Here is a 12,990-nt window from a genome sequence, read left to right as displayed (position 1 = left end):
TTCTAAATAGAACTGAGGCAAAATACAAAATAAAACAAGCTAAGCCAGCATACTGCGTCTGCAAGGGTTTGGGTTTTCTGGTGGTTTTTTGTTTGTTGTTTTTTTTTTTGTGAAAAAGTAAACCTTCAGTTTAAATAAATATAAAAAAAAACCCTTAAGTACACTGTGTACTGAGGAGCCAGTAAAAACAGTAACAATTTTGCTGGTAAGTTAATAGTTCTAGATTCCCCAGCCTGACATATCTTTGAGAGAACACAAAGACAACGTGGAATCAATACTTTTAAAATACTTCTCCATAAATAGCATTTAGATCTCAATGCAAGATATTTGACAATGTCTCAAGAGTCAGCTATAATTCATATTTGTCTTTGTTTCTCTTAACTTTCCTAACCAAGATCACCTAAAATACATATTTTACTAAAACCCATTTAAGAGAAATCTGTGTGGGTATGAAGACTAACTCTCTTGTCATTATAAATCAGAATATATGACATTACACAGAAGCAGCCCAGTAAGTTAACACTGAAGTACTATACTTCACATATACCATTTTCTAACTTGAATTATCTGAGAAAAAATAATGCACTGCCTTTCAGCATATACTATTTCATATATACAAAAGATATTCTGCTTTTTAACTGTATTATAACTTGAGTGGTTAAGTGGTTATTAAAACTTAAGTGTTTAGTATATTTAAAACAATGACTCCCCTAATGTTTGCACTAACTGTAAGAAAATGAGATTAAACTTCCTTCCAGTTAGCCTTTCATATACCATTTCCCAATTCTTTTTACAGTACTTTTTTATATGACTAGAACCAAAAAAACCCCACTGAAACTGGTTCTGTGTAATCAGCCTAAGAGCAGTTTTGTTTAATACCAGGCAGACTTTAAAATAGATTTTTATTTAATAGTTGAAAAAAAGCCAATACATTGAACAGGATATTTGGAAATTAATCCCCCATTACTAAAATAGCTTATGAAACATTATTTGAAAAATAAATTTATAATTAAGTATAAAAGCCTAGCTCTGCCACACTTCAGGGTTAAACTTTACCTGTAATGAGCATAAGTCACTACAGTTTTATGTAATTGATTTGCACTTTATAAACATATAGATTATTATTAATTAGCACCTCAGTCAAAAGTTCATGTTCTATTTAACAGTGGTTATTTACACAAAGAAACATGGGATCAATGCAATAGCTTAAAACTAAAGGCTTGTATGAGACTCAATGCTAAAACCAATGTAAACAAATTAAAATAAGTACAGACAAGGTTTATAAATTAATGAATTCTATAGCATATATAACACACAAAACTCCACAAAAACATGAATGTTACTGTAAACTGATAAATAAACAGTATGTTAAATAGTAGAAATCCATAAAATAGTAAATGATTGTCTCCATTTTGAATAACGGAGGCAAGCACTATTAATACCTAAGAATTCTCTTATATAAAATACTAGATCTCTTCTGAGACCAGTTTGTGAAGTAAAAGGCTTACATTATTTATCTTGTGGTCATTTTTTTCTCCTCCAGCATAGCTTGGCATTCTTTTGCTTCTGCAACAGTTTAATTAAAAGCCTTCCTCTGGTTTCAACAATACAGTGTCATTATTTAGCCAGGGCCAACTCTAAACAGGCATGAAAATACACAACAGATTTAAGACAACATCATAATATTAGAATCCAGTCATGCCAGCAAGAATGCTTTTGCTCCAAGGTTAAAAACTGCTTTATATTAAGTACTGACTTTCATTCTTTGGGACTTCCTCCTCCACTGACTCTGTTACCCACAGCTCAGATACAATTTTAAATTTTTTCCTAAATCTTCTCCTGAGTGTCTTAATTTCTTTTACCCGGGAATGATCTTCTCCTATAACAACATGAGAGACACCCTCTTCAAGGTGAGAGACTACTGTTGCACCATAGAAACGCAGCTCCAGAGCTCTAACTGATAGTGGTGTTCCATGGATTTTGGTTCTGGGCTCATTAACAACAGCGTAGCAATCCACATAAATAATGCTTCCCCTGAAAATACTGAGCTGACAGCTGTTCCATGAGTAACGTTCTTCTAACTCTGCAATCATGTCTAAAGGAATAATCTTATTGTCTTTCATTCGTGAGAACACTTCCTTGAGTTGTGTAACATCTGTGTCTGCTGTGTAGCTGTCTCCATAACAATCATACTCACGAGCAAAGTGTTCTTTTGTGTCAGGTGACATGTGAATCATAACCGCTGGCTGCCAAGGCACCAGCATTTTGGCTTGAAAACACTGCAGAAGCCACTCTGCCCTCACCACATCGTATTTGTTGGAAGCAATGATGTTTTTCACTCTGACATTCTCAGCTCCTACAATGACACAGTAAGTCTCTGGCCCTGGGTTCTGTACCACGCTGCCACCCCATTCAGCTATTCTGCTTTCCAGTTTAGGCTTTGAGTGGCTTTCTGTTCCAGTCATAACACAAAACTCAACATCTTCAAATACATTTGAAATCTTGTTTACACTAGAAAGATCAGGAGCTTTAAATTGCTCAGCTATTCCGATTATCTTTTTCACCTTTGATACAGTTTTCCTTTTTTTCTCTTGTGGCTCATAATCATCTATATAAAGGTGCTTGGATGCCAGCTTCCCTTCTGCTTTGCTCCTGAGATCCTCTAACATGTCTGAAGTCATGCACTCATACCATTCTTTATCCTCTCTTATCTTCTCAATTCGAGGGAATCTCAAAGTACAGTCAGTTTTGTACATATCACTGTTAACAATCTCAGCTGCCTTGATTTGAACTATGACAGAGTTGCAAGGTTCAATGTACATTTCAGGTTTTTCAGTTCCACACAAAATGTTACAGGGAGGGTCCTTCCTATGGTAGGGCTTCCAGTGTTTAGCCAGCTTCAAACCTAGGTCATACAATTCCTTCATAGTGTAGCCAGAGCCAACACGACAAATAGAGTGGAAAACAGTAGGTTTTTCATTCGGACGGGGCGTCTCTGCAATAGCACACAGAAAATGAGACATCATCCCACCACGTGACCCCTTCCCCCAGTAGCCACCAACAATTAACAGGTCCAGTTCATCCATCAGCCCATCGACATATTCTGGCTTGATTTTTAACCAGCCTTCCCCACGTTTGTCAGGCTTGTAGGTGGACATGGGATCTTTCACCATAATCCCTTCCTCTCTGTCATCTATTGCTTCGTTCAAAGCATGAATTACTTCCTTTCTTGTTCTGGCATTTCTTTTGTGGACAACATGTATCCTGCCTGTTACTGGCGTAAATACACTACTTAAGATTTCATACCTTTTGCTTAGTACTTCATGCCCCAACTTCTGATCATTAACCATCAACACATCGAATACACAGAAGCAAGTCTGCAGATCAGAGTCCTCCATCATTCTTTTTATGTCAAACCTGTTTCCTTTTTGCATAAAGGTTTGCGTCTCAGGATTGTAAGCCATCATTTCGCCATCGAGAATGCAATTTTGTATATTGCTCTGAAATGCATTATGAATAAATGGTGTTAATGAACCATCAAGGGGAGAAGCACCAAACTGCTGAGTATAGTCAAACCCATTTCGGGAAAAATATTTATATACATCTCCATCTTTGTGCATCTGCATACGTTCACCGTCCAGCTTAGTTTCTATGTAGAATGTCTGGTTATTCATTTGTTTCTCAATTTGCTGGACATCAGCAATAGCAGCAAGCATTGGCTTAAAGGCAGAAAACAACATGATAGAAACATCGCTAAGTGAGACAGAGGGATCATGCAACTGTCTGCAAACTTTTTCCAAATCAGTTGTGACATTGTGCAGTTCAACAGCATCAGGATGAAAAATGGAAAATATGGTTTGTTGACTGACACCAAGCTTTAGATCCTTTATAATCATCCGGATAAGCCACTTTTGTTCCAGTGCTGTGCTCTGGGTAATTAACTGAAGTAGACTTTTCTTTAAGAGACCCTTGTTTTTAGCAACATTATTGTTAGCTATTGCATCTAAGTGTTCATTGACTTGCTCTATTGTCAGTCTGCCCCGTTTTGGGCTTCTGGGTTTTAACACGAAGTATGCTATCATTGCAAAATCTCCAGCATCCCCACGTGAGCCAGCAGGTGTTCTGTAATTTAAAAGCTTTGCAGCATCTTTTCCATCTTTTGGTAAATGAAGCAGTTCAATATACAGCTTTGCAAGCATAGTTTCTTTAATTCCATAAGCCATCCTCTCTCTTTCCAACTGTGGAAGAATAAGTCGCATAGCTGGATAAAAAGAATCTGTGACATCTTTCTCTTTTTGATGAAGAGCATTGTGGAATTTCCTCCAGGAATCCAGAAACTCCTTGAAATACTTGGTTTTGTCTGGACGAGATTTACATGTCTGTATCCGCTCCAGAGTAGAACACAGATCTGCGAAAGGCACGTGAGAGGCCACCGTTCTTTTACGAGAGGGCTGTGAAGCAGTCGCAGAAGCCATCAAGAGACTGTTTTTCACTAAGAACAGCTACAACAAAAATATATTTGTAGAGGAAGAGCCAGAGTGTTATTCTGTCTTGAATAAAATATAGGTATATATGTATAGTTAGGATTTACCGATTTTCTCATTTTGCTAATTAGGATTTAACAGTATCTTTACATAGAGCTCATCAGCGGGTACCGCTGTCCGTCCTCACGGGTGAAACTCAGCAGCTAAGCTACGGCGCTGCACATGGCATCACCCAGATAACAGGACCGCACGTCTGGAGAAAGCACCGCGCCCCCTTCCCGCTGCAGCGGCAGCCTTCACCGCTGAGACCCGTTCCCTTCGCTACTCTCCCTCCTCGCAGCGCATCCCTGACACCGCCCGCCCTCAGCTCCGCAGCCAGGGGGCTGAGGGGACTCGCCGGGCCCGCCCTGAGGTAGCGGAGTCCTGAAAGGGCGGATGCAGTTCTCGCTGGAAGCAGCGGCGGCGGCGGCGCTCACGCCCCGCCCCTCACTGCTACGACGTTGCCATAGCCACGGGGAGGGGAAGAACGGACACCACCCCGGGGACACCCTCCTCTCGCCACCTCCTCCCCGGGGCGGACTATCGGGACGGTGGAGGAACAGCCACCCCCAAGACTTACGCGGAACCGGGGATACGCACGAAGCCAGGGGTAGTTGCATAACCCGGGTCACACCGACCGCCCTTCGCCCCGGAAGACGAGAAGCGCCCCGCTTGTGCTCCTCCCCCGGGCGCAGTGGTTCCGGCTATGGCGGTGGCAGCGGCCGCGCCTGCGCAGTTACAGCTGCGGCGGGGAAACGTTGGCGGAGCTCGGGGCGGGAAGAGAAAGGCGAGCGGAGGAGCCTGGGCCCGGAAGCGGAAGTCTTGGGGGTGCGATTTCCCGTATCGTAAGGAGTGGTGGTGGAAGTTGTGCGTCGGATCTGTACCGGCCTGGGGCACTGCCAGAGGCAGCGCGGAAGGATGCGGCGGGTGGGTCTTATTTCGTCCTGCTTCAGGTCGCTCCCCTGGCAGGAGGTGGGGTGATGGGCCCGGCCTGTTCCCGTCTGGCCGTGGTGGGGCGGGCGGGAACTGAAGTGAGCCGGTGTCGGTGGGGGGGAGGAGGGCAGCGGCCGGGATGGTTTTAGTGTGGTTTTGGTGTGATGTCTGGGGTCTCGCCGTGACTAAATGCTGCTCCTCACCGGGCCGGAGTGTGTGGCGGGTGGGGTGCCGTGCCGTGGCGCCGGCCTTCCGGGACGTGTCTCCTGGGGAGCTGCTGCGTTGACAACGCCATTAGAAGTTCCTTCAGGTGCTTTCCTGTGGAGCCTCGGGAGACCTGTTGCATCCTCGCAGCATGGTCTTACTCTGGTGTTGCGTTTGCCCATGTGGAGCGGCCTGTGCAAACGGGGTGCTTGTCGAAGATGGGGTAAATGGTGAAAACTTAAATGTTGCTAAGTGAATATGTTGAAAAGCCTGAGGGGAATATTTCTTTTAGGTAAAATCGGAAATAATTTAACGTGATTGGAGAAGTAATATGTTTCAGGAGCCCACACTCACTAGAAAACTAAGGCTCTAATATGGTAACTGTCCGTGGCTTGTTGTTATTTGGGGCTTTTTTTTTACACAGTACCAGCATAAATCAAGTAAGGTTAATCAAGATCTGACAGTTGGGAGGGAAAGTTATTAAAGAGTTAAGGGAAAACCACTTTCAGTTATAAATGTGTACCACTTGATGCCGAGCTGTGGAAGTTTTCTGTTTGAATTAAGTAGGAGAGGTGGCTTGCCAGTTTTAAAAGCCAGAGCCCTTAAATGTCTGATACTTAGTTGTTCTTTCTGTGCTTATTCCTTGGTTAGGAGTAGCTACTCTGCTGGTTTAAGTGGGTTTTGATTGTTTTGGTTTTTTTTTTCAATGTGAATTTGTAAGATTTTAATGATTTTAGTACTAAGAAACTGTATTTTCTTCCAGGCTACTTATGTTTCTACTTACAATGACTTAATATTTCTACTTACGGGAGTCTTATGAATAAATATGAGTAAAGATGAAGCTTGTGTAAGTCTTGTCTGTGTGTGGATGAGGCGGAGTGTAGGGGAGGGGTGTACAGTAGAAAGAAATGGATGTCCTCAGATATTGCTATGTTCTTAAGGAATACCTTTGTTTTGAAACCTTGAAGTGGAAAGGATTGTAAGGAGTGTTAAAGCTAACTACTTTTTTTTTTCAGTTCTTTAATGAGAAGGCTGCTGTAAACACCTGAACGCTCCTCTTAGGGCTAATTTTGATGGTGCTCATACTCTAAGAGTTAGCTTTGAGGAGGCAATGTAAATCTAGTATAACTTTGTTGTTATGCACTATGAATGTTTTATACTGTATGTTGTATGTATCGTCCAGACCACTTTGACGTGATTCTGTAAATTCATTATAAGATGTTGTTTTCAAGTTTATCAGATGTTCCAGACAAGAGCTGAGCTTGACAGGAGCATGAACATGATATGCATGGTTTCATTCATAAAGCAAATGTAGCTTCTAGGATTATTGGCTGTTTGCACTTCTTAATTTTCTGTCAGGTAACTGAAGACAAACAGTAATTATGTGTGTAATTCAAAAGTAATTTTACTCAAAGTTCATAAATGGAATTGTCTTTCAGGCAGAGATGAAGCCTGGGAAATCATCACATCCAAAGGTAAATGTTTTATATTGTGATTAGTGTATGGAAATAGCACTTCTAATTATTAAAAATACAGGCAGACAAAAAATACAACAGAATTTGTGGCAACTGCCATTCAAAAAGAAAGAAAAATTATCCCAAGTGCTGTAAGTATGCACTTGAGTTTGTGATCTTTAGTTGATAATGCCATTTACCATTTAAGACTAGCATTAGGACACTGCTATTAAAATTATGGGTTTTGTAGCTTATCTATCCCCCCCACACAAGAGGGATGTGGAGCTGCTTGAGTGAGTCCAGAGGAGGGCCATGAAGATGATCGGAGGACTGGCGCAACTTTGTGAAGATAGGCTGAGAGAGGTGGGCTTGTTCAGCCTGGAGAAGAGAAGGTTTTGGGGAGACTTTAGAGCAGCCTTCCAGTACCTAAAGGGGGCTTACAAGAAATCTGGAGAAGGGCTTTTGAGAAGGGCATGTAGTGACAGGACAAGGGGGAATGGGTTTAAAGTGGAAGAGGGTGGATTTAGATTAGATACAAGCAAGAAGCTCTTTACTGTGAGGCTGTGGAGCAGGTTGCCCAGAGAAGCTGTGAATGCCCCATCCCTGGAAAGTGTTTAAGCCCTGGTTGGACAGGGCTTTGAGCAACCTGGTTTATTGGGAGGTGTCCCTGTCACAGCATGGGGATTAGAACTAAATGATCTTTAAGTTCCTTTTCAACCCAAACTATTCTAGGATTCTGTGAAATTAAAATAAAAGCAGTGCACAAATGAAACTAGCATGGCTTATAAAATCAGCTGCATTAGTCTTCAAATAGCAATCTTTAGCATATATGGAATAGCCATCTGCAAAGCTTAATCACCTTAAGTAAGATTTTTATTACTGCTTTGCCTTTCAGTATTTCTTTTTAATGAGGGAGTCTCCTTTTTGTAAATGTCTTGTTGAGAAAGAAGTTTTGGAGTCTTTTCATTTTGCAAAACAGCAAAATTTTGAATAGCATAGATAATGAGAGTGTTTTTATTGTTTTGTTATAAATTTTTCTATGCAGGAAATGTTTGTCAACTTCATTAGGAAATTCTCTTACAAATTAGAGTAATTAGACTATGGGTCTCCTAATACAGACTTTGTATACAAATTAGACTTTATGGGCCTCCTGGTTACCGTGACTTCTTTACTAAAGAAATGGATACAGGAATTAAATTTTCATATAGAAAATATTTGTGCATACTTGGATGTGGATATTGAATATTAGCTCATAAATAATATAAGAAAAAAGAAAAAAAGCTTTTTTTAGACTATATTTCACCAATTTTATGTATTTGAAGTAGATGCACTGTATAAATTCACATTGCCTTTGGTTAATATATGAATCTTAAGATGTAATAGTTTTATTTCTAATTTATATCTAATTGTTGCGTGAAATAGAGATGGCAGTTTTCCCTGGTCATATTTATGGAGTGTGGAGGCTGTGACCCTCTATCACTTGATCCTACAAAGATGGCTGGTGCAGTTGCAACCCTCCCCAGTAGCATTAGACTGTAGAGCTTATTTTGGTGTGGGTCTGTGACTTAATTGAATGCTTAGATGCATCTCTGCATGTCAGGCTCCTTTAGATTTAATTCAGCTTCTTACTGCACTGTTATTTTAGGAAGTTACAACTTCGAGTGTGCCTAAACTGTAATCATTATCTGCTATATAACTTAGAGTGTTCTGAAACAAGTGAACCTGTGTTGTCACTTCCAGACAGTGTGCTTATTTAAGTCAGTGATATAGTGATTAGTTCTCACATATGTTTGGCAGTTTTTGTCTATTTCCGTATTACACTTGAAACCAGCAGTGAATAATGTGAAGAGATTATGTGTATGCTGTGAGATGTAACTTACCTCTTATGGCTGGAAAGAAGATTTAATCCACTGTCATTAACATTACCCTCATTTTATGCTGTGTGTATGTTTTTGTCATGAGTTTGTTCTCGTGTTTGGACTTTCAGCAGTTGTGCTTTCATTTTTCAGAGAATAATGTAGATAGCTGACTCTTTCCAGTGGTCTTGTATGATGATATAATCTTTCAGCTGAAGTTTTAGTACGGATTACTGATCTGATAGTGGAACACTGTCATTATAAATCAGAACCAATCCAAATTAGCAAAACAACTGGCATAAATGTAACTGTAATGTGGTATCTTACTATAAAGGAATCTCTTTCTTCTGACCAGTTGTTCCTTTGTCATTAGTTGATCTAGATTCTGAAAGGCAGACACGAAACGATAGCAGACCTGATACACAGTATGAGCCTCTACTGTTTGTAGAGTCAAGTGCATGGGTGTATTTAATGTTCTTCTTGGCGAGCAACTTAGAAAAAAGGGGTATTTTTGTTTGTGTTTTCTGGATTCTAGAATTACTTATATGAGAAGCTTTGAGAAACTGGTGATACAGTCTATATGGATGTTCTGTTGGTTGGTAGGGAAGACTGGTGGAAAGTGTAAGTTATTATGGTCCCAGTCAACCAATTTTCTAGTGCTCCTGATGGAACTTGCTCACTGAAGTAATGTAAATGGTATTTTGAAGATTTCTAAAGGCTTTTTCATTATAACTGGTTTTCTGCTTTATTTAAAGTTGAATGCTTTCCAAAATCTCAGAGTTTGCCACCAAATTTGATGTTTATACTTCAATATATTGACTTGCCATTTATCTTGTGCAAGCATGAATGCTTAAATCGCTTCCTTTTTCTTTCCCCTGTATTTACGCATATATGTTTGGGGTTTTGTTTTTTCAGGATTTACTTGGAGTAAAAGATCACTGACTTCTACAATGGAAAAGTCATGGATGTTCTGGACCTTTGTTAAAAGATGGCTGCTAGCTTTGGCTTCCTGGTCTTGGAGTCTCTGCCGTATTTGTCTCTTACCCTTGATAGTAACTTTTCACTTATATGGAGGCATTATACTGCTTATATTAATATTTGTATCAATAGCAGGTATATTATATAAATTCCAGGATGTGCTGCTTTACTTTCCTGAACAGCCCTCTTCATCACGCCTTTACGTTCCTATGCCTACTGGTATACCACATGAAAATATCTTCATCAAAACCAAAGATGGAGTTCTTCTTAATCTTATTCTACTGAGGTACACAGGGGACAATGCAGCTTATTCTCCAACCATCATTTACTTCCATGGGAATGCAGGCAACATTGGCCACAGGTTGCCCAATGCTTTGTTGATGCTGGTAAACCTGAAAGTAAACTTAATTCTTGTTGATTATAGAGGGTATGGAAAAAGTGAAGGAGAAGCAAGTGAAGAAGGTTTGTACTTAGATTCTGAGGCTGTTTTAGACTATGTGATGACTCGATCTGATCTTGACAAAACAAAAATTTTTCTTTTTGGCCGTTCCTTGGGGGGAGCAGTAGCTATTCACTTAGCTTCTGAAAATTCCCATAGGATTTCTGCTATCGTGGTGGAGAACACCTTTCTTAGTATCCCATACATGGCCAGCACTTTGTTTTCTTTCTTTCCAATGAGGTATCTTCCTTTATGGTGCTACAAAAATAAATTTCTGTCCTACAGAAAAATCTCTCAGTGTAGAATGCCTTCTCTCTTCATCTCTGGGTTGTCTGATCAGTTAATTCCACCAGTTATGATGAAGCAACTTTATGAATTATCCCCAGCTCGGACTAAGAGATTGGCAATATTTCCTGATGGAACTCATAATGACACTTGGCAGTGCCAGGGTTATTTCACTGCACTTGAACAGTTCATCAAAGAAGTAATAAAGAGTCACTCCCCTGAAGAAATGGTGAAACCATCATCTAATGTAACAATAATATAACTGCTATTCTTTGGTGGGTTTGGGGCGGGGGGGGGGAGTATCTGCACTGTACCTTGATTTGTGAAAAGTGGTAAAAAAATGTCCATTTTTAAATGTATGTCATGTCTATACTTGCCTAAAGAGTGAAATTAATCTTGGAAAGATATGATGCTTTATTAAGGTGTTCCAGGTAACTTTTACACTTGCAGCATTGTAAATGAACCATTTTATGTCTTTCTCATACTTTTTTGGTATCTCTATCCATATATTCCATTTGTTTGATATGTACAACAGACGCTATTAAAGGAACTTGCTACAAAAGTAGTATGGGATGTGTTAGTTTAGGTCAACGGGAGGTTCTTCAGTATTCACTGCTGTATGTGTGACCTTTTTGGACAGTCATGGTCAGCACAATGATTTGTTGCTTCTCTTAGAGTTGATTTAAAGTGTGCTATGCATGAGATTAGTGTTCTATTGCTTGAGATTTTCTATTATGCAAAGTGGGAAGTCTTTATTGTGCTAAATAATATAACATTAATGGTAGAGTATACTTGCAGGTATGCTGTCCTGGGTTATTACTGTTTTTTATGGTTATGCATACATAAATATTTCAAACTGTAGATGAAAAGGAAAAGACAACTTTTCCTTGTTTTCATTTTACTATTTGTATTATAATAGTGCCCGGAAAGTTGTATGTGCCTAAACATCATGGCTTCAGGATTTTGCCAAGGTAACTTCTTCATAGGAAACAGAAGTAACTTTCAAAAAGAGAGCAGTGCAATCTAAGTTTCTTTCTAACCCATGCTCTCCTCACTAACATACAGGCAAACTACTTGGTCTTAGTCTGGTGTGCAACTCAGGTGGGATTTCCCAAGGCAGAGTGTGTGGTGTGATAGAGTGTCATACAAGGTAAAAGTATGGTTTTGTGTTTGGGTCTTTATTAGTGTGTGGGTTTTTTTTGTTTGGTTTTGTTTTTTTTTGCTGGTGTAGTCACATGTCTGTGCCCTTTATTTATACCTCCAAAAGAAACAAATCCAAATAATTACCAGTGATCACTTGAGTAGAGATTAATGTATACCAGTTGTTACAGTAAAGATAATAAAAGTTAGCTGTGCATTAAATTTAGTAGACCTACACTTAGCTAGTCTGAAAGAGATGACTTTTATTTTGACACTTGCACCCATTTGCTTCCAGAAAATTTCTTAGAGTTCTGTGATACCATGTGTAAGTATCCTGAGCATCACCAGAAGTGAGTTTTCTTTGGCTCTGCTGGGACTTTTGGAGCTAATACCATCATTTCAGAGCCAGCATTACTTAATTTGAGAGAGTTTGATTCTGACAATGTTGGGAGTTTTGGTTGTTTTTTAGGAGTCCTCCTAGGTAGTCATGAAAGTTGTATTGTTAACTTAATCTGTATGGGAATCAGGCTGTTTGAACATCTTCCGCAGGTTTGTTATTTGCTGCAGCTGATAGTTTGCCCCTTCAAAAAAAATTTCTCATGGGAAGAATGAACTGTGGAGACTCAAGTTGTGGAGACACAATTTGTACAATTCCCCTTCTGATTGAAAATTTTAAGGAAACTTTTCTGCAGGTTGTCTTGATTCAGAAAAGCATCTCAGCACACACTTAAAATGTGTTTCCTGATGGTATTTTAAGCTTGTGCTTAAGTTTTCTGGTTGAATAAAACTGCTTTCCTGAGCTGGTGCCTTAATGGTTATGCCTCCTAAAATTTGTTACATGAAATTACAAGTCTTACGTACATGTGGGTAAGAGTTGTCAGCAATTTATAGATAGGGTGATGCATCTTTAAGTAACTGATTTATTTATTTTTTTTTAATATAAACTTACACATACCAGAAGTTGTTGCTTTCTCTGGTAAGTATATTTTGTCATACTATTATTAAAGTTTTCTTAGGGTCAGTTGAAAAGGGTATAGATCTTTTTGGATATACAGACCTACAGTCATAGACAAGCACAGTTTTAAGTCTGAGTGAAACCAAAACTATCTCCTCAGCCTTCCAGTGGTGGCATTTTTTTTGAGGGGGGTAGGAGGGTGGGAAAGGTTATTGGTGAAGTT

The 12,990-nt window shown here is 39.6% G+C and overlaps 3 protein-coding genes across 5 annotated transcripts in view; 2 read left to right on the top strand and 1 right to left on the bottom strand.

Annotated features, from left to right (window-relative positions):
* Nucleotides 1–884: 884 nt before the first annotated feature.
* On the bottom strand, nt 885–4,531 carry LIG4 (DNA ligase 4). The gene has a single exon (XM_061472794.1). It carries the CDS (start codon nt 4,473–4,475, stop codon nt 1,740–1,742), a length of 2,736 nt encoding a protein of 911 aa, XP_061328778.1. The 5' UTR covers nt 4,476–4,531; the 3' UTR covers nt 885–1,739.
* Nucleotides 4,532–5,140: 609 nt separating this feature from the next.
* Nucleotides 5,141–11,248, top strand: ABHD13 (abhydrolase domain containing 13). Of its 3 annotated transcripts, none has more exons than XM_061472788.1 (3): nt 5,141–5,450; nt 7,104–7,135; nt 9,886–11,248. In XM_061472788.1, the coding sequence occupies exons 1-3, from the start codon at nt 5,230–5,232 to the stop codon at nt 10,932–10,934; spliced, it is 1,302 nt and encodes a 433-aa protein (XP_061328772.1). In that variant the 5' UTR covers nt 5,141–5,229; the 3' UTR covers nt 10,935–11,248. The 3 variants fall into 3 exon arrangements, with proteins under 3 accessions (XP_061328772.1, XP_061328774.1, XP_061328773.1); XM_061472789.1 differs by having other exon boundaries at nt 5,321–5,450; nt 7,100–7,135; XM_061472790.1 differs by lacking the exon at nt 7,104–7,135 and having other exon boundaries at nt 5,318–5,450.
* Nucleotides 5,355–12,990, top strand: part of TNFSF13B (TNF superfamily member 13b) — a 28,488-nt gene continuing 20,852 nt past the window's right edge. Inside the window, exon 1 of the mRNA XM_061472793.1 lies at nt 5,355–5,450. The gene's annotated coding sequence lies outside the window, so the exon portion shown is untranslated. The remainder of the gene's footprint in view (nt 5,451–12,990) is intronic.

The sequence above is a fragment of the Pezoporus flaviventris genome, unplaced genomic scaffold, assembly GCF_033815535.1.
Source record: "Pezoporus flaviventris isolate CSIRO_AGI_PZ_B2104156 unplaced genomic scaffold, CSIRO_AGI_Pfla_v1 ptg000072l, whole genome shotgun sequence".
NCBI lineage: Eukaryota > Metazoa > Chordata > Aves > Psittaciformes > Psittacidae > Pezoporus > Pezoporus flaviventris.
This window is presented reverse-complemented; position numbering and strand designations above follow the sequence as displayed.